Below are 27,024 nucleotides of genomic sequence, written 5' to 3' on the forward strand. Positions count from 1 at the left end.
CACATAAACATAAACACACACACACACACACACTCACTTTCCCTTAGCTGTGCTTTTGTGTTTTGTCAGAATTAATGAGAAAAGTTCCCTTGCCCTAGGGGTAATTAGTGTCCTTGGAGTTAAATAAGCTAATACTTAGACACCTCTGGCACAAGCAATTATGTTTGTGTATTGAATAATTGATTCAAAGAGGGGGGAAGGGCTGCTAATCAGATCTGAGCATAATGAATTGATTTAATTAACAGGGGGATCCGTGGCTCTCTGGGAAGCGCGCGCATTTATTCAGTAGCAGGAGCGCGCAGAGCGCATAAATTGGGTGAGAAAGGCAGCGTGAGCATGCTGTTAGGAGTTGTCAGCCTCAGAATTGGATTTCTTGAATATAGTTACAGTTTCGGAGCAAATGAGAACTGGGAGGAACACGTTTCTACTCCGAGAATAGCTTCTTCGCGGCAGCTCAAATTAAACGGGTGTTTAAATTAGATTTGAGTTAGTGTAGTCGTTTCATTTTCGCATGGAATGCACCGTGGCGTCTCACTTTAGTTTTAGACATCGTTAATTGCAAGCGTGGATATTACTGACGCGCTGCGTACGCGAATACAACTGAGGGGACATCGCTGGGTATCATCTCCGAAAAACATTAAGCAATAGAATAAAAGACACACGTATGTTTATCTACATGGCTTTCCTTCTCTGAACAGCGGAAACCCACACAGACGAGCCTGTGTAATTAAACCTTGCGGCAGCAACGCGGACGATTATTATTTTTGTTGTTGCAAAGCAATTTCTTCTAAGAGACGCGAGCGGCGCGCGCAGAAGTGTGCTGGAGCCGAGAGCGGATCGCCTGGAGCCGGACTCCTCGCTCCTCAGGACGATGGTGTTAGACAAGGAAGAGGGTAAGTGTACGGATGATTGTTAGTGCATTCATTTGCTCCTTACGACTATGAAGAACGCCGGACAGTGAGGAAATGCAGCATTTAGCGTCCATTTCCCCCCAAACGGCACTTCCATGCTCCAGTTCGTTTGTCACATCAGACGGACACGTTCGTTCGTCAGGTTTACATGAGGAAGAAAACGCGTAAGCTACTCTAAAAGACTTCGAGTCGAGAGAGACATGCAGAATACGGTGTATTTCTCCGACTGTCCCCGTGTATGAAATATGTTATTATCTGTTTAAAAGACGTAGACAGAGCTGAACCTACGTCGCTATTCACCGCAGTATCAGTTAGCGCTCGTGCAAATCTGTGAAGTTACGGGGTTATGTTTTATAAGCATCGAGAGCATTGGAACCTTAACCTTTACTGATAGGTCTAAACGAGAACATTTAGATCACCTATGTGATCGCAGTGTATTTAGTTTGTAAATATTTCTGTGATTTTTATAGGCATATGTACAATGAACATCTTTGTATTTACGCTGCACGCTGGTTCCTATGGAAACCGTTTATAAACTTTTCTTTTGGAGCTTGCGGTGCTGACAAGTTTTTGCTGAAGCTGAATCCCGTTTTTGTACTTTGATATGTTTCTTTAACAGCGTTGAGAGAAGCAAATCCCTACAAAGTGTCTTTGACCTAAAAATGCCTTTGTCATCTTTCAAAGAATATTGTCATCACACACACACATTTAGTTTTAGCCAGGGGCCCTTTCCCCTCTAAAGTAATGGCTTGCATTTCAGACCCATATTTATGTTTGAAAATGGATATTTCATATCTCTTTGAGCCAACCATCCTTTCACTAACCCATCTAAAAACCAATAAAGGGATTGCCATAGAAACAAATTGGTCTGTCTCGCTCAATCCATGTTGCGCTAATGTACCCAGATTAACTCAACTGTAAATTGTCTCCTTTGGATGTCCATCTTGCTAAAAGTTACCCATATGATTCAGATTGCTTTTAACAGCTATTGGCTAAGCAATATGGTAAATGTACAAGGTGATGCACATGGCATTAGTAGGAGAGGATGCACAGGAGCATGTAATGCAGTCAATACTACATTAACTACTGATGCCCAATTACAGAAGCAGGGAGAGTGGCTTTTAGGAGCATTAGGACTTACAGAAAAGCTTAGATCACCTGCTGCTCATTGCCTAAAAGCTTCACCCTTTGCTTGCTGGTGCCGACCAACTGCGCTGGCATTTTGGCAGGGATGGGAAAGCAGCTTGGCTCCTCCCTCTCTCTCTCACACACACACTTTTAACTAACACAAGCACAGGCTATGTTCAGATAAGTCTGACTGTAATAAAAGGCTATAGTCTGACTAAATATATCAGTTGAGGTAAAATATCCTCATAGTTCGGTACATCTTGTACTGAATTCAAAGTGAGGGAAGCTAGTGAATAAGATGAATTGAACTGAGCTTTGTGAAAAAACATAACCTTGTGCACATGGTACACGGACCGTGTTCGCTCACATCATCCATACACCTCTGTGTATGCAAACATGAATAGATAATCGGTACTTGATAAACTTCCTGATACATTGTGTGTCCTTCAAGCAAATCGTTTTATAATGCGGTTTTGTAACGATTCAGAAAATTATAGATGCCAGTGTCGATGCTGTATTTGGTTTCCATAACTGAACTGTCAAATGGTCTCAGTGTAACTCTGAAATAACGGCATCCTGCAATAGAAGAATTATCCTGTTACCTACTATCCAAAATCCTCAGGAAAGTAGAATACAAACTAGTTTTCACTATTTTTACTACACACTAAGCTTGCTGACGTTTTCTGACCTAAAATTCACCCTGAGCTGCTAGGAAGCTCTATTAGGTAGTCTTAAAATATGTACGTTTTTCTATGTGAAATATTGGGTCATTCATATCTCTGTTCTCTGTACTATGCTATGATGTACTAAGCGCTGGAGATTGAAAGTAGAGCGATGTGGGGCTTGTCGTAGTTTTGCATGCCCTTGCTATTGTACTACTATTACACAGGCTTCCCAAATTATCAACCCTTTCAGGTTCGCAGGCTTTGTCATCAGTGGTCTTTGCACTGTATTTGATCCTTGCTGTACTGCTTTCAGGCAACCACACCATACCATACATTTACACCGTGTCTACACCGGACGCGACAGTTGTCGTGTTGCGCCGCAACAGCTAAAGTCTGTCTACACTGGAGACAAAGCGACCGTTGAAAATCATTTGAAATTTGTGTCAGTACGTCATAAATAGAACTTGGCATCAGTTTACTGTCGGGGATTTGTCGTGTCGTGTCGCGCCGCGCCGCATCCAGTGTAGACAGCATAATAGGTTACTTTGTATTTTGTCGCGCCGCTCGCGTCCGGTGTAGACACGGTGTTACTTGCTCTTGTACTTTCTTACCACGATTCTGAGAGAGTGGGGAAATGTGTTAAGGTACAGAACAAGCACAACTCCTTTTCATGACTACCTTTAAATAAAAGAAGCTCTCGGTTGACTTAATTCTCTATGGAGAAATATGCTATTCAGCCATTTTCCTTCCCTTCAAGGTATTTAAAACTATCTGGACTGGGAGAAATATTTGGGTCCTCATTGTGGACTTGTTTAGGATTGATCATTCGCATCGCTGGGCTCCCTAAGAACCTGGAGAAGAGAAAAGAACACCCTTCTATTCTTCATCCTGATGATAAATTCTTAGTTACCGTTCCCAGTTTAATTTACGAGAACTGTGAACCAATGAAATCTGTTCGTTCCTAACGCGTGTATTTGAAATGCAATGTTTCAAATGAATACTAGACCCCTGATCTGTCTGCTGCTGTAATAAAACCAAGGGCTTCAGGCACCAATTTTATTTTGAAATAATAAGAATTGCTTCATTCTTTACTTGAGTTACCATGGTAATTCGGTCTTGTAGCAATTTTATATTGATTTAGAGAGTGGACAGTAATATTTCTTTTCTGTTATTCCCCTTTCTGTGGGTTCAACAGCTAAAGTCTGTCTACACTGGAGACAAAGCGACCGTTGAAAATCATTTGAAATTTGTGTCAGTACGTCATAAATAGAACTTGGCATCAGTTTACTGTCGGGGATTTGTCGTGTCGTGTCGCGCCGCGCCGCATCCAGTGTAGACAGCATAATAGGTTATTTTGTATTTTGTCGCGCCGCTCGCGTCCGGTGTAGACACGGTGTTACTTGCTCTTGTACTTTCTTACCACGATTCTGAGAGAGTGGGGAAATGTGTTAAGGTACAGAACAAGCACAACTCCTTTTCATGACTACCTTTAAATAAAAGAAGCTCTCGGTTGACTTAATTCTCTATGGAGAAATATGCTATTCAGCCATTTTCCTTCCCTTCAAGGTATTTAAAACTATCTGGACTGGGAGAAATATTTGGGTCCTCATTGTGGACTTGTTTAGGATTGATCATTCGCATCGCTGGGCTCCCTAAGAACCTGGAGAAGAGAAAAGAACACCCTTCTATTCTTCATCCTGATGATAAATTCTTAGTTACCGTTCCCAGTTTAATTTACGAGAACTGTGAACCAATGAAATCTGTTCGTTCCTAACGCGTGTATTTGAAATGCAATGTTTCAAATGAATACTAGACCCCTGATCTGTCTGCTGCTGTAATAAAACTCAGGGCTTCAGGCACCAGTTTTTATTTTGAAATAATACGAATTGCTTCATTCTTTACTTGAGTTACCATGGTAATTCGGTCTTGTAGCAATTTTATATTGATTTAGAGAGTGGACAGTAATATTTCTTTTCTGTTATTCCCCTTTCTGTGGGTTGATTTCTAATTTCCACTTGGAGATTACTTTTATACATTCCTTAAGTCTTTTCACTTTTTTTCCATCCTGCAAGGTAATTTTCTCTCTTGTATTTGCTATTTTCTCAGCTTATTGGCTTGTTCTTACTCTAAATTAAACTTGCCAATTTCAAATATTGAAATTACATCAATGTTTCTCTCGCCCTGGGTCTCTTGCAATATTGCGCCTGGATTCGGGGCCTAATGCTTGTGTTCCTGCCACTTATATTGCTTCAGCCTGAAGAAATTCCTACTTTATAAACATTTCCTCCTGATGCAATTACAGTTCAATATATCTGCAACTGATGTGTCCTCAACATAGAGATCCGTCATTGCAGTGTGGTCTTAAATTGGCATGGTCTTTTTTTTTTTTGATGATGATGGTTTTGAATGCATGATGGCATCCCAAGTCACTTGATCACTATCAAACTTGTGCTTTCTCACATCAGTGACTGCAGATGTATATTATTTCCCATCATTTTACCACAACTCAAAGGGCACCCAAATAAAAACGAAGGTTCTAGAGAGAGATATATAAGAGAGTTAAAGGTACGATGCACCTGTATATGATGCTCATCAGAACCGCTCACCAGCTCAATCATATTCACTTCCTGTGTTACGTGTAAACACTTATTAAATCTACTTCCAATGTCTAAACACTCTATTTCTCTGTGTAATGATATAGTTATTGGCAAGTTTTTAAATAATTTCAATAAACATGGGATTTTTGAAGAGCTCTAAGGACATACAGTCCATCACTGAAGCATTGGGAACACAGAAAACCTTTTATAACATCCTCAGACATGCTGCCAGCGAGATGAATCGTCATTTTTAGGCTACCTTTTAAAATGTCTCGGAGCAACCTTATCTTTCACCTTGAGTCCTGAGACGAATGCAGACAGGTGCAGCGTTCAGTAAAAAAAGGAACATGAGCAAGAGAGGCGCAGAAAACAATATCCAAGTCTAGTGTATATAGTATGATGTTTACTCGAATCAGGTGGAGCCAAATTTAACTTCATCTTGAAAAGGAAAATTATATGTAATATTCCACTTTTGCTACAATGTCTGTACAAAAGTCTGTCATTTTTCATTTCAAATTCGTTTCTGCTCTGGAATTCTCTACAATAGTAGCTTCTCCCAGTGGACATGCTCCAAGTAATAGTACATATGCTCTGCTGAAAGAGGGATATACAGCTACATATTGATGATTTTACACTAGGTGGTTTTTAATTTACTTTCCTTTGGTCTTTAGACCACATGTTATTCCCTCGTGTCACCTTGTCGCAGCACCTCTCGCTAGCACGTCTCGCTGCAAGGGTGAGTTGCTTCGTCTATTGCATTTGTGTGCGATCACTTTCCCCCCTCCTCCCTTCATCTTTTGTCTTGTGCGCCGGTTGTCCTGTGAAGCTCTAGGAATTTTACTTTACCACTGACTGCGACCTATAGCACTATAATGGAGGCATGACCTACAGCTCTACACATGCATGCAATTTCACGACCAAGTTCTGCTGCTGCACTTTGGAATGTTACTTTTTGGTATGACCTTCTTGTTTTAAAAGGTTCAGCCTTTCAAAAAAGGTACAGGTGGTCATGCTAATGAAATAAATGACTAGCATACTTTGCTTAAGGTCTCGTCCTCCCTGCCTGCTCTTTCCGTCCACCAGAGACATTTTTATAAACTCCTCATTAACCTTATTACATTCTGTAACTTGATAAAAGCTTTCCTAATGATACCTACACTGATATCCACATTTGGCTCTAATGAAGTTAGAAAGTGCAGCTCGAGGTATCATAGCCGTTCATTAGTGTTGCCTTTTATAAAAAATAAAAATTATCACACACCTCACCTTGATGTCTTTATACTGTAAATGTCACCTGACTCCAATATGACACACGCCACAAACCGATAATAACAAACCTTGTGTAAAGTACTTAAGAAAATAGTTGGGAGAGAGAAATCCAATATAGCCTGTGTAAACACATTCCATCCAAATATTACATGGATATTAAAATCTATTCCTATTTTTAATAAAAAAGCCACAACATATAAAAGAGGATGCTGTTAGAGAAAGCACTGGAGGGAGGCTGGCAAATGGAAACTCAGTCCACTTAATGAGATACTAACTTCCACAACTCATTGGCTGACCTTCGATAAGTCAAATCTTGAATACCTAATTAAAGGCAGTGATTACCGGTTAGTTTGTATTGTTCCTTAAAAGGGAAGGACACGGTATTGGTGAGGCTGATTTAATCAATGCTCCGTGTGAGGGTTCTGATCCATTAGAGCGGCAGCTGTGGTCCAAGCGCTTGGCCACTCTGCTCGGCTTTAATTGAAATTGGAAACTGAGCACAGGCTGAATAATGCTGTCCAGCCCCCTATCTGCCAGCCGATGATTTTATCCTTTCTTGACACATTTAAACGGAACCATCTCCCATGCATCTCCCGGTTGGAGCTTATAATGGAGCGGCCATTCGATTTAACTCCTTGAATTCTCCAGCAACGCCAATAACCTTGGATGGTGTGGTCATTCAGTTATCGCTCTCTCAATGCTGCTATGGAGATTATTAGAATACATTCAAGTTAACTTGTCATTTAAATGAGGACATGTATGTTATTTAAAGCTAATTATAATGACTAGACACTAAACCAAACCTTATACTTATCCAGAGAGGAAGATTGAAATTCTGGTCGATAACAGCAAGCTAATAATTATTTTCATGTTATGGCCAATAAGCAATAAATGGCTGATATTATACATTAAAAAAAAAAAAAAATTTTAATACACAAACTCTATGCTACATGTGAATGTATGCATCTCTATTAATATTATAATGTACAGCATGAAAGACAAATATTTCTTAATATTCTTAATTGATTTAAAATATATATTTTTACACACAATATAGCTCTGTTATCAATACATAAGCTCTGACATGCACTCTTAAAGAGAAAGTGTACTTCAAGGAATACTTGAATAGTAAAATCTAATGCATAATATATCACTTTTATGGAGCTGGATGATGGAAAAGTAATCTATATCTTAAAATATGCAGATATTTCGGACAAGAAACATGATATTGGCCTATGCAATTTAACATTAAATTGCTTAACATTTTGGCAATAGTTGCCAACCTTGTGCATTGATAAGCATTATGTATGCTTTTTCCCTAATGGAGGCATCCCCAAAATAAGCACCAAATTTACCAATTACACACAAACTCACAGACTTTAAATATTGTAATTGTTTAGCAGTAAGAATAACAAGTATCTTCTAAATGTAAATTGACACTTGAAACAAGCCCTGAAGTTCACATGGCTGGGAAACTGTAGCAATTACATGTCAAATGACTTCTAATATACTCAATGATAACGCCACAGAATGTTCACCTGATTAAGGCTGGTACAGTAAACCAAAAAGCCTGGGAAAATGAAATGTAATTGTTGAAATCCAAACCCTGCTTCATTATTTACCCCATAAGGAGATGGGCATCCGAGAGAGTGTGCGAGTGACACAGAGGCCCCACACACCTAACAAATACCCCCCGTGGTGGATTTGCATTATTCAGCTCTAAACGGGGCCCAAATGGAGTTGTGCTGCATGGCGTTTCCTCCATTTTCAACCTTGCAGCATGGTTCTGAATGGCACACCTGTCTCCTGGCATATCTTTTGAAACGCTAAATGTGTAGTAATTGCCGGGGAGAGGGTAATTTCATACATCACTCCCTAACCTTGGGAGTGACAAACTTTAGAAGGCCTACATTTATGCCTAGCCAAATGCATTTTTAATGTTGGCTAAAAAGTGTTGGGGCATCATTGTGCAACGGATGGCGGAAAGAGGCTCTGACGGTGCTAATGGTTACATTCTTGCCAGGAGTCATGAAGTAGCAGATAAGATTGTCTACCTTTTTTTTTTTTTTTTCTCAAAGTCTGAAAAGATCTGGAGGAAGAATAGATGGATTTATTCCTTTATTCAGATGCAAATGCAATCTGTGGGAAAAGAGGGGAAAAATGAATTGAGTTCATATATGAAGAGTCATTCATCAGCGGGGGATATTGACAGTTTATGCCTTCTGGTGGAGTAAATTGGGTAGAGGCTGCCATCTCTGAGCTCCGTCTAAATGAAGACCTAAAACAAACGCGCACTCCAGGCCTACTGTAGAGAACAACTTCCAGACGGGTGACACTTGATTGGCTGGATGTGAGGTCACACACCTCCCTATTCTTTCTCTATCGAGCGACTGATTGTTCCTCTAAAACTCTTCTAACCCCCGAGTCGGGTGTGTTCTCCCTCTCCATTCGCACAAGCTTTTCTGATTCTGGTCTGTCGACAACTCCCCTTCTAGAGCGGTTTTCTCACCACGCGAGCGAGCGCCAAAGTGTTGGAACAACTTGCCTCTTGCAATAACACTGCCAGTTTTCGCATGTCTCCAAAATAAGCAGTAATGTATTTAATTAGATAGCTGTTGCATATCTCTCTGATACATTTCTTTTAATTAACCCCATGTGAATAAATTAAAATTCATAGGAGAATGAAAAGTGTAAAGCAAAAAATAACACTCACACAGACAAGCTAATGAAGTTGTCCGTTAATTGGAATCGCATCTGTTAGCCAAAGCTTTAGCAGGGCACCAGGAGCTAACAATGTGTTTAGTAAGCCTCTCAATCTCCTCATCCGAGAGAGAGAAGGCCTTGGGTCCTAGAAGTGACTGCAAGTGTAAGAAATGCACCTCTGACGTAATGGAAATGACCGCCAGGGCTTGGAGAAAAGAAACCCCCCTGTTTCCAGGCCATGTTCTACCCAGTCTCCCCACACTGCTGTGCTTGAAACCGGGCCAGTGTTATTGCAGGCCTAATGCGGCTGCCTCATTTGGGCCGGATCAGAAGTAATTATGCTCGGGGAAAGTGGCTGCCGACCGCAGAGGTCAGGACACTTGTAGCATGTGAAAAGAGCAATTATTCCCGGAGACAAAACCCTCACTTATCCCGGGCAGTGCCAGGGTCACTGCGAAGGAGCAGCACCGCTCCGTTTCACCGGGGCTTATTAGCGGCAGCAGGCTGCTAAAGTTTGCGAAAGTGCATCATATTAATGAACGGCACCCTCGTTCCAACCGCACTGGTCGTGCCAGCCCTGAGCTCTCTTTTTTTAATTTATTTTTTATTTATTTATTTTTTTCTCCCTCTTTCTTCCTTCATCATTTTTCAGACAAATTTACTCCTCTTCCAAACTTTTCTGGGGTATTAATTATATCATCATGATAGCAAGCAAAGACAGGCCTGATTTCATACACAGAGCATCCACAACTGCTTTACCTTAATTTACCCACAAGCTACAGCTGAACATATTCTATTTTCCTATTTTGTGCTGCATGATGTCCACCAAACACATGAATCAATATGTTTCAGACTGCTCTGCTTTGGGCTTATCAGCTAGGATCAAGCTCTTTATTCATTTGTCTGTGTTTCAGCTGGCATATTCTACCTGACATTATTACCAGATGTGTTTTGTCTTGGCAGTAAAGGAGACTGAGTGTATACAGGCTCAATTACAGTAATGATGTGGACTGATTGAAAGGAACTGATTCACGCAGACAATAGCAGGACATCTGCCTTAGTTCTCCATTAACCTCCACGGTGGCTGGCTGACAAATTCTAGTCCAGATTGCCATTACTTGCACACAACGGGCTCCTATGCACAGCTAGAGCTTACACAAATCTTTGGTTTATGATCAAGTTCAATGTAGTAGTTTTAAAAGTCTTAATTTAAAATAGTTGTTATGCTTATTTGGCATAATGATCTGGCATTAGATTAATTAAAATAATTAGCATGCTGTGTGCTTTAGCTTCTGACAAACCCCTCTCAAAAAAGTGACACTCCCATTATTTAATTCATCCCCCTTTAAATAAATAGTTAATATTTAAAATATAATTAACCAGATTTTAAAAACATTAATGGGATAGTTCACCCCCAAAAAATGAAAAAAGTATATATATATTTTTTTTGGTAAACATGTTTGTTTTTGTCTATACAATGAAAGTCAGTGGAGTCCAAAACAACAATGACAACATTAGTGACAAAAACAAAACTTTTTCAATATATCTTCTGTGTTCCACAGAAAAAAAAAATGCATACCGGATTGGACGTGAAGGTGAGTAAATGATGGCATAAATTTCATTTTTGCGTGAACAATCCCTTTAAGAGCTTTCTGTTCTCATATGTTGTACTTAGTCTAGCTGTATCTGAATACAAGAGAGTTTCATATGTAAATGCCCTTCTACTTCTCTGAGCAGGGTCAGGTGAACTAAAAAATCTTTATTATATTGGGCTTCAAGACTGATATTTAAAACCACATCCTATCTGGTTCTTTTTAATTCCAAACACCTCAACTACAATATCAACTCCATCCATTCAACCAGTAAACGTGTGATTCAGGACCGCATCTGCCCACTGTCGGGGTAAGACGCAAGTGCTTATCAAGTCTCCCATCCCTGTCACCACCAAGACTCCCTTCTGGCAAATGGTTCAGCTCAATCAAAGACTACAACCTCCCATGGCTTGATCAGCTTTCATTTGTCACACTGTGACCTTCTAGTCCAATCTGTCTCAACCACCATACACTCATCTCCAACACACTCTCCTGCCTCTTTTCAGAGTACTACCTTAAACCAATGAGCATCTCTAATCTTACATTGCTTTTGGAATCAGACCTGTATTTAAGCTAAAGGATAATGTTGCATCTTTTAACTAAAATTCTTTGTACTGTACACACAAACTTGCCTGCCATTGAAAACAGTTCAGACACTTTTCGTTCACTGCTGGCATTTAATATTTTGGAGAACCCTTCTGCTCCATGCATGCATTGCTGCTGTCATAACCAAAAGTTGTCATACATGAAAAATCATGCCAACAGCTTTGCGACAGATGACTGCCTGTAATCCCTCATACATCTGTAGTTCAAGTCTCCAGCACTTTGTCCCTCTAAATTGGTCCCTTTCTCAGTTGTTTTGAGGTCATGCACATGGTTTATGCCGTTGAGGTTCGTTTAAGGGCATTGTGGGATTCATATGCAGACCCTCATAAAGTACAAAGCCATGTTGATACTTTAGTAAGTGAATTTTGTCTATAATTCATGCATATTGTAATTAGTGGTGTGCCTGAATTTGATGACGTGGCCATAAACATGTTGGTCTTTTCCATGTAATTATAATGAATGAGAATTGAAACTTTCAAACTTGAAAATATAAAGTTTGTAAGTCAAGTTTTGCTGGCAACCCTCTACATTGCGAGTAAATCACTCGTATATGCGACTAATCTTCACTGTGGGCGACTAAATTATGTCTAATATTAGCCACTGGCTAATAAATTCTCAGATTTTACTCGCCAGTGTGTGAGTTGGACGCTAAGTATAAGTTTAGCACAGATATATTTTCACTCGCCGAACACACTGACTGAGCGCTTCAGAGTTTCACTCTCCGTCAAGTGATCTATATGGTATATCAGTCTGGCGAGTAAACTAAAAAATGTACTAGCCAATGGCGATTCAATTGCCAAGGTGTCCGTAGAGGGTTGGCTGGAAATTTTAGCTAATTCAAATTATTATTATTTTTTATTTTTATTTTAAATAATTCAGTGCAAGTTATTCAATGATAACCTCCAGTGGGTTGTTATCTGCTCTCACCAGATTATTGAGTGAGCTTGAGGATCAGTCAGATTCAAATCTGATTCTGAACAAATCATTCAAACCTATTTTGTGAACCGAATCAACCAGAAATTCAACAAAAAGACCTGACACAAAAGAATGATTAATTCACAAATCAGGCAGAATCAGAATCTCTAAAATCTGAGTTAAAAGCGACTTAAATTTTTATATTTTAAAACATTATATTTTAGTCTGTTCCTCACATAAAGCATTCCTTCATAAGTCATATGGACTACTTTTATGACAGTTATGGCTCTTTTGTGTCCTATTTGAAGCTCGAAAGCTGCAGTCCCCATCCACTGTAATTGCAAGGAAAAAGTGTTTGAAATTTCTGCTTTCATATTCTGCAAAAGAAAAACGTCATACAGGTTAGGGTTACTAAATGATGACAGAATTCATTTTTGGGTGAACTATCTCTTTAAGCGCATATTAGAGCATGCCTTTTTAGATGCTCTGTGGCAAAAGCACGGCCCAAACAGTCACTCTCTTCCTGATCTCACATTTATGCCCCAGCGGCCCCCTTCACCCGCCCCCATAGAGAGGCCTCACACTGAGGTGTCCAGCTAATTGATCAGGTCTAATAACAGTGACCCTGCATACAGTAAACTTTGCATCATCATTGGCTTCCACTGTGTGCTTATTAGAAGATGCAATAGAGGGGAAAAAATCAGACTACAAAGACAAAGAAATTTTTTTCACATTTCCCCCCCAAAGATATGATTATTGTGCTGTAGTGCTTTAAAATGATGCCTTAACTTTTTTTTTTTCCCCCTCTTGCTCTAAACCTTAAATACATCAAAAGGGTACCACACTGATTTTATTTTTTTGATATCCACAAAAATGGAACTTGAAATGAAGGCCTACATAGAAACCGGATCCTATCTTTATAATGGAAAGTACATGGTCTGACAGTTTCAAATGCAAAAACGCATCTGTACATATTCGAGTGAGATAAGGTCTTTAAAGGGTGGATGGGCGGAAAAGAGACTGATGACAGGGTGCACACCAATTACTAATAGCGAATGATTTTCTTCCCTCCCTTTTATTTGTTTGGGAGAAATGTTTGACAAGGCAAACGCTGCCTCTTGAAGGAAAAAACACATCTACTTTTAGGATATGTATCAAGTGGCGGATAGCAAGATATGCTTTTTTGTGACATGGAATGACACAGGAAGGTCAGCAGCACTTGTATCTGTTAAATGGATTGGATTAAGTGGGAGCTGCCTCCTCAGTTTGTGTCTCCGTTTATAATGTTCCCCTTTTTTCTGCACGACAGAAATGGGGGAAGGGTCTACTACCAAGATTCCAGGCTGTGCAAAGAATGATGACAGGTGCACTCTTCTGTATAAACCCCAAAATACCAGTTTGCTGATGTCAAAGTCAACATTATGTACTTTTATTCAGTCATTTACTCTGTCGTTTCAGGTTTAAAATGTGCTTGAGGCTATATAGGGCTTCTAAAAGCATATCTCAGCTGGCTCTTTTTTGGAAAACAACAAGAGGTTTCTCCGAGATGGCAGAAACAAGATGATTAGCTCAGACAGAATACAGTGCTCCTCACATCAGCTAACTCACCCTGGAGGTTGCAGCCTGGTGAGACAGGAGGTGTTAGCCACCTTAAATCTGGGTTAGGAAACCTGTCACGGCATGATGGTGTCATTCAGTTACCGACAAACCTGAATTCATCCAGGTAATTACAGAATGGGAAATGCTCAAAGGTTTCTTGTATATGAGCCTTGAGTGGTTTACAACAGAAAGGGTTAAGCTCGCCACGGTTAACTTTTTCTTTAGCCAACATGCACGTTGTTAAAATGTGGGAGGAAAGTGGGGGGTGGTGGCCTAAACCAATTATGTGTGGTTCTCCTGAGGTGGGGGAAACGACCTTTGTGTATAATTAGTTCTCTTATTTAAAGCAAAGATTTTGAATAGAATAACTAATTAGCTGTCATAAAAAGCAAATTAAAGATTTTTGTGCCATCCCTTGGGGAACTGAAGGAGCCTGATTCCCAAGCTAGTTTCCGTCTCGTACGCACACTCGCATACAAACACAGACACACTTTTTCCTCACAGACGAGCTCTCTCTCTCCTCATTAATGTTTCTAGTTCTGTAGAAGGCTGACAGGAGAGCACTGTTGGCATACCTGCAGAGTGCACCTCTAACAAGCCATGAAATGCAGGTATAAAACGACCGCCCTCAGCTAGTGTGGCTTCAATTTAAAGGCTTTTTACCTTCATTTATACTGAACATTGGTATTTATAGCAAGTTTTGTGATCCTAATGCGGCGGCTTCAAGGGGCCCCTATTGGGGCTGGAGGGGGGACGGGGGAGGAAGCTGGAGGGGGAAGCACACCGCTAATTGATGGCTCCCATCAGTGGCGCTAGACCAATTAGCTTTCTTCTTTTTCCAGTTCTGATAAAGAAATAAGATGGTTGAATACCACCAGAGCTCTTATTCACATCCAAGTCATAAATTTAACTAACAAGCCCTCGCTCTCCTGCCCTCTCTCTCTCTTTCAGTCTTTCCTGAGTGCTCTTACATTTTTACCTCATTTTATAACTAAAAATACTAATTATATTATATTCATAGCACCACTGATGTGTGGACGATCCAGAATCACTGAACAAATCTGAATCCAATAAATGAACATGTGCATCACAGAGGGAAAGTGTGAGAATGAGCGCATACCAGGGTTGTGCACCATTGAGAAATTAATTGAGTGCCTTTTTAAATTCCAATTCAGTTGCCAAATTTGAATCGAGGTAGTAAACGACATAGAATAGCAATTCAAATTGTAATATAAGGAAGTAGAATTCAGGTGAATTTTTATATAACTCTAAAGTAAAAAGTAAAGTTTGTCAAGACAAAATTTGAATGTCTGAATTTGGCTTTGCTTGTTTGAAAGTTTTGTAAAATTCTGATTTTTTTTTTTCAAACCTAGCGTGTACTAAACCTCTCTTGGAACTACAGTGCAAGGTTAGTGCAGTTAGAGGAGGATACACACAACAACAAAAAAACATATGCTGATAGTTGCATGCGGCGTACCGGATAATGGAGTTCATGCCCACTGGCGTACATTTGTTGATCATGTACAGTAGAGCCATTACCGGACATTAAAGCCAGAGCTGAAAAAGAGCTGCTGCAAGTGACCTCTGCCATCAGAATACTCTTAACGGGCATCTCGTCTCATACACAAATGCACTAACAATCAGCTAAGCATATGCATTACATAAACATGACGATACCAGGAAAATATTCATTTAAAGGTATAGTCCACCTAACTAAGAAATCAGTTCATATCCTTCCAAACCTGCATGACTTTCTTTTAGTGTGGAACACAAAAGTTGTCGTCTATACAATGGAAGTCAGTAGAGTCCAAACAGCATTGGACCCCATTGACTTTCAAAGTATGGCCAAAAAATATTTGTTTTATTTACAACTTAAATGCTTTTTACAGTGCAGAAGAAACAATGTCATACAGGCTTGGAATAACATGAAAGACAGTAAATGATGACAGCATTATAATTTTGTGCCGACTATCACATTTAATTCCTCACAAATACCTAAAATCAACACCTTGTTTTGAATAACACCAATTCTTTGGATATTTACAGAAAATGTTTTTACACTTTTTTTTCCATACTGTAAAACTGTAAAAAGGCTAATGCTTAAATAAAAAGTCCTCTGTCCAGACGGGTCTGTCTCCATCCAGGACTGGGGGCTTTTAATGTTTTGACCGTCCGGAGCCAGATACGCTACCGATTGGCGGGGGAGGAGGGGTGTGTGTGGTGTGTGGTGTGGGGTGGGGGGTGTCAAAAGGGGCATCACACAAGTCTTTCTGAGAGAAATGTGTTTTGAAAGCAGAGAGGAATAGAGAGAGGGAGAGTGCCGGTTTAGCTGCGCGTTCTATTAGACGGATCAATAGCTCAGTGTGGGAGAGAGTGTCTTAAGAGCTGTTGTCCTGCGCTTTCAGCTGTGGCAGACCTGTTAGTGCTGGCAGAGGGGTGCCGAGTGCCAGAGTTACCAGCTCTGGCCCAGGGGCAGCTTTTAGTCCACACACAAATGTCAGACCTCAGATAGACTGTGTTTAGTGCAGTTATTAAATGGACTTTATTTGTCCTTTAGGAGGCTAAAATGCATGCTTAAAGGAGGGAGGCTACATGACAACGCGGTGATTTAGCCGGTTTGGTTACTCGTCTCCGGTCGCGATGCAGCAAGCGCGAGTGTAAAAGGAGAGCAGGCTTTAGTTTGTGTGTGCGTGTTTGGAAGGCACTTAGACCATACAGTATCTCACTGGAAGCTTGAGAGCAGCCTTCTTGCGGTCAACAGTGTTCTAAAAGGTTAATGTTGATCTATACCAAACAAAGCCCACAGGAGGCTTTTAGCATGGACAACAGTTCTCATACTGATGAAATAGGGCCATGGCTAATCTTCCAAACAACATAAATACCTCTGTCAGCTATCTAAATAGAGATGGTCCTGGAGCACCCAACATAGAGATGCATTCAAGCCCCCATTAAACGGGTGTATGTCACTCGCCAAAAATAACATCTGTTCTTTTGAGCGGGGGCAGCGACGGATGAACGCAGTCCAAAGTGACCCGCACGGCTATCTGTGCGGAAGAGCGTCCGTGGCTAATGCATATGAAACAGCGGCCCGAGCTTCGGTGGAGTCACCACCCTTATCAAAGAGCGCGGAACATGAAAAGTCAATGGTTTAGCCAGGCAGTAAATCACAATGCTCTCTGTGTTTGTCTCCCTATCGCCACAGGTGTGCCGATGCTCTCCGTCCAGCCCAAAGGAAAACAGAAGGGATGCGCTGGCTGCAACCGTAAGATTAAAGACCGCTACCTGCTCAAGGCCCTGGACAAATACTGGCACGAAGACTGCCTGAAATGTGCCTGCTGCGACTGCCGCCTGGGGGAGGTGGGCTCCACCCTCTACACCAAAGCCAATCTCATTCTCTGTCGCAGGGACTACCTGAGGTAAGAACACGCTGCAGTCAAAGTGCTGCCAAAGCAGAAAGGGCTTGTTACACCTCAGGCTGCATGACATTCAGAAAAGTAAACCCTCATCTAACAGCCGATGATTGCCACCCTGCCGGTCTCATTCCTGGCCCTGTCCTCTTTCTCTCTCCTGTTGCGTTTATCTGCTAACTTGTGGGGTTAGAAGAATTATTTTTTTTTTAGCTTGTAAATGATGTTTTCTTTGAGGCTGTTACAGAAGATTAAGTGCTTGTTCTTTCCTCATCGCAGTGTACCGACCCAGACTCTGTGTGTTCTAATTAAGTCCCAGTTGCACAAGTGAGCAAACAGCTTGAAGTGGCATCTTGTAGTGATTGTTTATGTTTAGCCGGGTAAGGTTTTGCATGTTTACATGAATGTGACGTGTCGCCCATTTTCTAAGTTGAGCGATAAACCGCTGCGTATGAGTGCGTGTATGGACTTTCAGCTCACCCCAGGCAGCTGAGTGGCAGAACTGCAGGTCTAAGGATCTGTTTTGCCTCCTATCTCTGAGCCATCTGCTTGCTAAATTAAACATGATTATTTCCTGGGTGTTAAATCCCAGTCCCTGGGGTCTCCCAACCAGATCCAGTCATTTATCACCAAGCTGCTCTCCCCAAAGAGCCCCCACTGGTAGGGCCCTTCCCAGTAAGACATGCAGTTCAGCACTGTCGTCATTAACTGTGTTAAAGAGAGTTCACCCAAAAGTTAAAATTCTGTCATCATTACTCACCCTCATGTAGTTCCAAACAGGTTTGACTGACTTTCTTTTGTGGAACACAAAAAACTGCCATTTAATGAAGGTCAACAGGGTCAAAACAACATTTGACTACACTGACTTTACACAGTCACACAGGTTTGGAATGATGTGACGGTGAGTTAATTATTACAGATTTTTTTTTTTTTCTAAAAATGTGCATCATGAAAATAAAATGGTTTCACTTAAGAGGTATGAAAAACAACAACCCTTGATAAACAATTCACTAACAATATTTTTAAAACAAAAATCTAGAAAGAATAATAACTTGAACTAACTTAGAAACTCTGGCTAGCACATATCTCATATTGTGACTGTAAATATTCTAAAACATAAAGAATATTGTAGACAATACAATGTTACTTCAGAAACTCGCATGAATTACAGTTTTTACATGAGTTTGTTAAATGTTGAAATCAATTAATATACTGTATAAAATGTTTGAATATTAGGATTCATATTGCACTATAGTCAGCTAAAATATAAATGGAAATAAAATGTAATGTTTTTGTCATGTAATGAATGAACATGACAAGACAAAATATTGACTAAATTTAACTGATACTTTTGTCACAAGACAAAAACTGTTAATAAAAAAGTAAAAATAACACTGGCCATTACACAATTTGCACATCACGACTGCTATGATACTGTTAGTGTAACCTCACAAGGTTCCTAATGGGTACACCGAGGCATGTGTGGTAATAAAATGAATGGGAAAAAAAATCTAAATAAGCCCCAAATGCTTGGCAATTACTTTTTTGGTTTGCTAGAGAATGAAAGCAGAGAAAGGTGGAAACCGCACAAAAATGAGCTTCCTGTTGCCGATGTACTGTCTCTGAGGTCCTAATGAAATCTAGCCCACTCATCTGCTCTTCAGCCTATGACAAATGTGTGCTACTTAATGCCTGGAGATGCTGGATATGAATTCTATTAAGGAACAAATTAAGAAGTATCCCTCTCTGTGCTGACAGTGCGAGGAAGCATCGGTGCGTTCGCTTTAAACGCGAGTGATTGAGACTCCACGCAGGCCGTCCCACCTAAACTTCACCTCCAGCACACCACTGGAAAATCAGCCCGCTCGCCTTCAGTAATGAAGCTGAAATCTCACCCAAAATTAGCCTCCCATACAGGGAGGCACTTCATTAAAGACAGGCGGGCAGATCAAACGCATTTTATTTTATTTTCAGCTGGGTTTTTGGAGCCCTGCCATGCGCACATTAATTATGAGCTGTGCTCCTGAGTTTTGTCCTTCAGGAGTACAGTAGAACCATAATGAACCCACACCCCATGAAAACACACAGCCCCACCACTACACAAACTAGCTTGAGCTATTACAGTTGACCGTTTCCTTAATATATAAGTATAGCAGGATTTATAAGCTTTCAGGCCATACTCTTTCATTACAGCACACAAAAATAGATTCATCTGTTTTGCTTGGGTCAAAACTCCTTTGACCTTATGACCAGAGAGTGAGAGTGCCTCTGTTTTGACTGCGTTCACCCTGAACTGATTTTCTTTTTTTAATCTGAACCATTGCATTATATTATGGGGGTCACATCAGTCATTTACTAATCAAAGAAGTGTGCTTTTAATTGAAATATAAAGTAGATTACACCTCCTCCTAATGATGGCACATCCATTACTAGCCAGCATGTGAGTATGATTAAAGGGCAGAGATAAGTCTCAGCAATCATTTGGTGCATTTTGATGTTAAAATAGTCTACTGAGCAAGCACAGCTATCCCTATGAGGCAAGAAAGACATTAGTCATATAATTTAAGTGGAAACAATCCCAGTATCAACCGTATCTCACTTTGAAGATTAACTACTATGCCTGAACACAATACAGTTGACCCCAAACACGACAGACGACCAAATGTCTGATGTATTGATATGCATTCTATGTGTTTATTTGTATGCTATACATATTAGATGTTTAATAATATAGTAAATATATTATTCGATATATAGATAATTATTATTATTAGATATATAAAACGGATAAATGGAACAAATAGATGTATAGTAAAAAAATATTATTTATATATATATATATATATATATTACATTCCAGGGGGGAACATTCCAGGTCTTCATTGTGGTTTTACACTATTGAACCCCACTGTATTTGAAACTTTGCAAATTCACACGTACAGTACTGAACCACAGTCTCTATGAATGCAAGTAAAGGACTAGAACAGCTGAAGTCTAATCACAGAGAGACATTAAAGGGAAGGAAGCTGATGCCGACTTCAGAGGAGTTAAGAAGAAACACCAGAAGAGAAACACCTGTCTACACAGAGCCACAGGGAATCATAGAGAACAATGAGCAAAGGCTTTCAGCTTTAATACTAAAGTTTAGTTAAACACAAACAAGATTATGAAGGGAAAAGCTCTGTTCTCTTTTCCTTTTATTGTCTTGTAAATTTTTTCACTCCTGTTCAGTGGAATTGGTGCGCAGGGGACTTTGAGATTTTTAGTTTGCCGAGGCTATGATAACAATAAAGGAACACTACATTGAGTTGAGAGCTCATTAATCTTATCACAGTATCTGTTATTGAATAGACTGCTTTGTTTTCAAGAAAACAATTAAAAAGTTAAGCTTGTAATGACAACTCGTATAGCAAAAACGATGCACAATGGACATTTTAGGCGTGGAAGCTCTTGAACACATTTTGCTTGGAATAACATTAAATGGCCTTGCTTATAAAATGGTTGGTTTCACTTTATCTTGAATTATATTGCCTGAAAATCCAAGCCATTGTATTTCAAAGTTTGCTGGTGACCTTTCAAATGAGTTTCTGTAACCTCCTAATCCACTTAAATTAACCAACAGTAAAGTCTCCATTTTGAGCCGGGCCATCATGGTGCTGCAAAAACCTACAATTAAACCACCACAGATTTCTTTGCAGAAGCCCGGTTATCTGTCACTCTGTGTGTGTGTGTGTATATGAGGAGTCCCTCTCTTTTAAGAAGACTCCTCTGCTCTTAAACCATCAAGTGGTCCCTGAATTTTCACACAAGTCAGTAACAACCAGTAACTGCCATGTCTGTGCTTTCTGTGACCTGATTTAGAAAAGAAGAGCAAATGGGTCTTGTGATGTGATCTGTAACACCCTCTACTGTGCAACATGATGGACGTGAGCCATAAGAAATTGTTCGGGATCCCCAGGGACTCCGACCACCTTTTCAGAAGCGAGCCAGGATAACACAACATTGAACTCCCAACTCCAGTTGCTTGCTCCAGCATTAAGGCATGACATTTGAAATGTGTTCGACCACTATCTGTGCGCTATTCCCTTTTAGAGAACACGCTCCTTCAGACAGATGCCTTAATCCTTCCTTCTGCCTCTGACCATGAATGTGAGTCTGCAAACGTTAGGATTATGTGGCCCGCCATCTGAGAACTTTCCAAGATCGAAGAATGACTAGTAGATACATCTCAGCCAACTACTGTAAACTGGCATTCTCACTGTTAAGGGTTGTCCTTTCAAATGCTGTGGCAAATGATTTGGCATAGTCTCTTTAATATGCAGCCAAAGGCCCTTGTGAAAAAAAATTATTGGACGGATCGATCCTTGTCAAAATGGTGATAAACGTCTCTAGGTTACGTATGTAACCATGGTTCCCCGAGGGAACGAGACGCTGTCGAGTTCCTGAAGGGGAACCATTTATCAAAATGGTTCTAAGCATCAAATACTAAATAGATAGGGCTGTGTAAAAATATTGATTTTCTAATTAATCAAATAATTTTAATGATGAATCTTCAGCACCACAGCAAATGAAATCATGAATGTGACACAGCAAATACAACAAAATAATGGGAAAGAAATAATTTTTATTGAGTTCTATTCAATAGTGCTGTGTTCGATACATCGATATGACAATGTATCGTCACATAGATTTGACGATACGAGTATCGATACAGCTGGCCCTGTATCGATATTTGTGGCACGTGTGCAGCAGTGGACTGCGCTTAACTTGAATACGAGAGCACCGTTTAAAATGTCGAGAAGTCAAAGTGCGAGGTTTCTAAAAAATAATGAATAGAGCATAATACATAGGCTACAGCAAGGTTTAATCTGGCCGCAGAGGAACACAACCGGGGTTGCCTGATATAAAGAGATGTAATCCCCGAAACAGATGTTTGCACGCGCACGCGCTCTCTCTCCACTGTGGATAAACGCGCTTGCTTTCTGAAAACACCAGTTTTAGTTTTAGCTTGCAGTTTAGCGATCTCCACTTCAATATTCTATTCTCAGAAAAGTGTAATTCATCAAGTGTTTATTTACTCGAGAGAGAGAGGCTGTGTATGTATAAATTACCACCGTTTTGCCGTGTTTCTCTATTAACAGTGAAGCTGTGGCTTTAATTCCTTTAGAAACGATGATGTTACCAGCTCCTTGTTGAGAAAGATAATGTAGCTCTTGAGCGATTAAGCTATTTTATTGATAAAATTGCGGGGCAGCGCTAAAAATTTGTGCGCGCGCGCAACGTGATCTGTGTGAGTGACTAAAATCATGTGTGCGTGAGATACAGTGAAGACAGCGCATTAGTTTAGAACTCTTCAAAAAAATTTTTTTTTTTTAAAATGTAGAAATTGTGTTAATTTGCGCAATGATAACCTACCAGCAATGTAAAGATGAGTTTTTAAATATATTAGTATGAGTAAATTACAATATAAATGTATTAGAACGAGTACAACCAGTGTAGTCTGATTCTTGACTGAGTCAGTTTTTTTTAGTGAATCAAAACCATACAGCACAACCAGTCGAGCCTGGTTTCTAAAACAAATGACTCCTACTAGCCAGTTCTTTTACTTAATAAAAAGCATACATCATAAGTGTAGTCCAATTCACAAACAAGTGATTCTTATGAGCCAGTTCTTTTACTGATTACAAAAAATACAGCATGATTAGTGTCGTCTGATTCATAAACAAATGACTCCTGAACTGAGCCAGTTCTTTTTACCGAATCAAAAGCATACAGCTTGACTAGTGTAGCCCGATTCACCAACTTGACTCTTATGAGCTGGTTCTTTCAATGAACAGTTCAAAAAGACAAGTTAGTGGTTTGAAAAATTGTTTGAATAATGCTCTGAATAATTTACAATATTAGCCAAGTGAGAATTTCTGCTATATATATATATATATATATATATATATATATATGTGATATTTCAGCACAGTGTAACTGAAATATACCCAAATGAATCAGAATCAAGAGTTTGAAATCAAGAGCTTGTGAATCAAAATTAAAGAAATCTGCACTGACACAGCCCCAAAAAAGGAATACAATAGTTCTTTATACAATGATACACTATAAATACTCACAACATATTGGACAACTGAGCAATACTTTTTTGAGCAGTTTGTAAATACACTTACTATGATGACTAATCCAATTCTATGTGTGATGTGTAACAGACACTAATTTAAAGTTTAACTGCAAAATGTAAAGTATAAATTATATCTGCAATTATGAGTTAGTTTCTCACAGATTCTGCGCTGACCTTGGAACAAAGCTGCACTCGAACCATTATTTTAATAAGCTGAACTCTTTTGTGAGGCAACACCTCGCTGGGGTTGCACAGCCTCCTCAGAGTGTCAGAGTTCCACATAAACACATTTTACTGGAGCAGTAACCCGATCTAACAATGGCTCTTTTTAACACCTCGCCTATCTGATATAACAACATGCCCTCTCCCACCATAAGACTCCTCTCCGCTCAGGTCTGTTGCTCTAATTAACAGCAGGGTCTGCTGGATAGATGCTGGTGGTGACGCAGGGCGAGCAGTCGAGAGAGACTAATATGGAATCGATGCAACTTTGTTCAGTTTCCCTCTCTCTCCAACCGAGTCCTTAACTTTAGAGAAGTGTTTAGCATACTTCCTCATTCTGATCCTGCCTTATTTTCCCCCTTTTCCTCCCCCTGTTCTTCTCCATTTGCTCTTCCTGTGTGCATAGCATCCCTGTTCTGCCAAACGTATATATCTATATCTCCGACTCTGAATCTCCAAATTAAACATTGGAGCAAGGGCTTTGAAAATGAAAATGTAAATCCAACGGCGGATGTAGTGGAGGAAAGTGATCCGCCTCGATGCCTTGTTCTGTTTGTGACCTTGGTGGTTTGCATCCCATCTAATAAGCTTAAACAAACAGTGCAGAAATGTGAGTTGTGTCCCTTTCCGTGCTCCGGCAAGCATCTACTTATCTCTCCAAGGTTACGTACCTCACAACACTCCCTCTACATCTCACTCTGCTTTTAGCAGGTCACAGAGAAATAAGGAGAATAAGAGGAGAGGAACGGAGGATAGAGGCAGTCTCCTTGCGAGGGGAATCTTTTGAACTTTTGACTACATTATAGTATTTAGCCTCTTGTGTAAAATCCAGCTGGCTTTGGTCTGAGCAAAGTCTCATTAGTTACTCCGGTTTAAAAAAGAGAAGGAGAAAAAACTTTGAGCAGTTCAATTGCTCGCCTCAGACCTGTTTTCATTGCTTTTGCAGTGTGCTAGGCAAAAACTCTTTGAAGAAGGGGATTAGAACCATGTGATCATTTTAATTAGATCATTAGCTAAGAATTAACTTCTAGGTTTGTACCCTCATTAACAAAAAAATACCTAATGTGTGCCAAGCTGGATTCATGTATCGCATAAGATGTTTGTTTTTTTTTCTTCCACTTCTTCGGTTTTGTTGTTTTCTTTCCTTTTTCGGTTTGTTGCGTGATTTCATAAAGGCTAGAACAGGTATAAGTGAGTAAATCTGCTTTTTGTGTTTTCTCTCACAGGCTCTTTGGTACAACGGGGAACTGTGCAGCCTGCAATAAACTGATCCCAGCCTTTGAAATGGTGATGAGGGCCAGAGATAATGTTTACCATTTGGACTGTTTTGCCTGTCAGCTTTGTAATCAGAGGTAAGGAGAGAAAGAGATCACAACAAGCCTGCAAGATTATTTCTTTCTATATAGAAATGCAGAAGAACCTATTAGCTCACACAAAAAAACACTCAATGAATTCTAGCATTGTGACTTTACATACTCCGATTGGCCCATACCGTTTTAGTCTTAAACCTACCAGTTTTGTCCTGGTTTGTATTTGTGACCAGAAGTGGGATTATAAGCTTGAGTTGAGTCAAATTAACCAGCGTTTCAGTGGCAATACCGTTGGCAGACCAATACCAAGCCTGATCATACTGTGAACGCCTTATTGAACACAGTGAGCCAGAAAGCTCCTACTCAATACACAGCCAAGCTGAGCACGTCACCGCTATGTGTCTCGCCAAGGGAATTAAGCAGCCGGACGAATGAACTTTTCCAGGATCATCCTTCCAAACATTCCTGGGGAGCAAAGGAGTGTGACAGTGTCTTAAATGCTCTAGTGTGTGACCCACTTCTAAAAAAGACTTGTGTCATTCTCAAAAGCCGCCGCATGCACATCTACATGCAGCAATCAAATAAAATAAAGCATCTGGTAGGAAATGGGAATAAATAGTCAAGTGGTATATTTGGTGAACACCAGGTGTGTAATAAAGTTTGGTGAGTGAAGCCTTGCTGCTGATGGACAGTGCACAACCCTGGTTCTCCCGTGCTCTACTCTATTCCTTTGCCAACACCGCACATTGGCGTGGCAATGATTGATAAGAGAAAACATCATTGGCAACGCTTTCATCATGGCCGCTGTATTGTCCATACAACATTCATGGCTTTCATATGCAAACTTGTCAATATAAAAATGCAGTGCACACATGGAATGTTTTTCTCTTTAATTGGCATGAAATTTAATGGGAAGTTTTTAGAGGCTAACAATTTATACTTTGGCAAGGAGCCCCAACATAGGGGGGAAAAAAGCTCAGCGGTGGGGTTTCCTTGGAAACTGGTGCAGAGTTTTTTTTGTTGTTTTTTTGCCAATGAAAAGTGGTGGCATGCTTTCATTGGGTGCCAATCCTGTCCTGCTTTGAAAAATGCTGTTGGTTTTGAAAACATTTAGTTAAAGCTGCACCTTATTGTCACATCACAAAAGACTTTGAGACCGTCATAGAAACAGTAGCATTCCTGATGCCTGTGATGAAGACTGTACCACAAGTTCATTTACACCGATGCACTATTACCTAAACAAATATATTCTAATTGATTTGTGCATATTTACATCATAAAACCGATATTTATTATTATTATTGTTATTTTACACTAAGTGACAAGGTATTCCAAGATATTCTATTAATTATTGTTTGTTTGTTTTTGTATGTGTTTTTATGTATATATCTTTTGAAATGGACCTTTAAGTAAAGTTTATGTCAGGGCTGTAGGCCATTCCGCGTTGAATTTAAAATGGCTTTTGAAATTCAATTTTGAATTTCCAAATTTTAATGCAGACTAAAAATTAAAAAAAGTACAATTAAATGATACTCCTTAATTAAAAAAAAAGATTATTTGAATTACAAGTCAGTAAATTCCTCTTCCTGCCTTTGCAATTCAGCTTTTTTGTGATGTGTAGCCAATGCAATTCAAACAATTCTTCACTTATGAATTTTGTCCAACTATCCATTGAGTGTTTCAGTGTAAAGGTCTGTTCAGGCCTGACAAAATACAAATATTCACCAAAACTTTTGATCTGATGCCGAATCATCATTATTTCCTGAGATACCTGAATGATAATTTGTTATTCACATTATACACTCTAAAAAATGCTGGGTTAAATATAACCCAACGCTGGGTTAAAAAGGGACAAACCCAGCTATTGGGTTGTTTTGACCCAGTGGTTGGGTTGTTTTGAACCCAACCGCTGGGTCAGAACAACCCAATAGCTGGGTTTGTCCCTTTTTAACCCAGCGCTGGGTTATATTTAACCC

At 39.9% G+C, this 27,024-nt stretch overlaps 1 protein-coding gene across 1 annotated transcript in view; it reads left to right on the forward strand.

Moving 5' to 3' along the window:
• Window positions 1–267: 267 nt before the first annotated feature.
• Window positions 268–27,024, forward strand: part of LOC107754677 (rhombotin-1-like) — a 28,344-nt gene continuing 1,587 nt past the window's right edge. The window contains exons 1-3 of the mRNA XM_016571222.1: window positions 268–893; window positions 17,188–17,401; window positions 24,965–25,090. Coding sequence (XP_016426708.1) covers window positions 872–893; window positions 17,188–17,401; window positions 24,965–25,090 — 362 coding nt within the window. The 5' untranslated portion in view covers window positions 268–871. The remainder of the gene's footprint in view (window positions 894–17,187; window positions 17,402–24,964; window positions 25,091–27,024) is intronic.

Source organism: Sinocyclocheilus rhinocerous, unplaced genomic scaffold, assembly GCF_001515625.1.
Source record: "Sinocyclocheilus rhinocerous isolate Xijiao unplaced genomic scaffold, SAMN03320098_v1.1 scaffold742, whole genome shotgun sequence".
Classification (NCBI taxonomy): Eukaryota; Metazoa; Chordata; class Actinopteri; order Cypriniformes; family Cyprinidae; genus Sinocyclocheilus; species Sinocyclocheilus rhinocerous.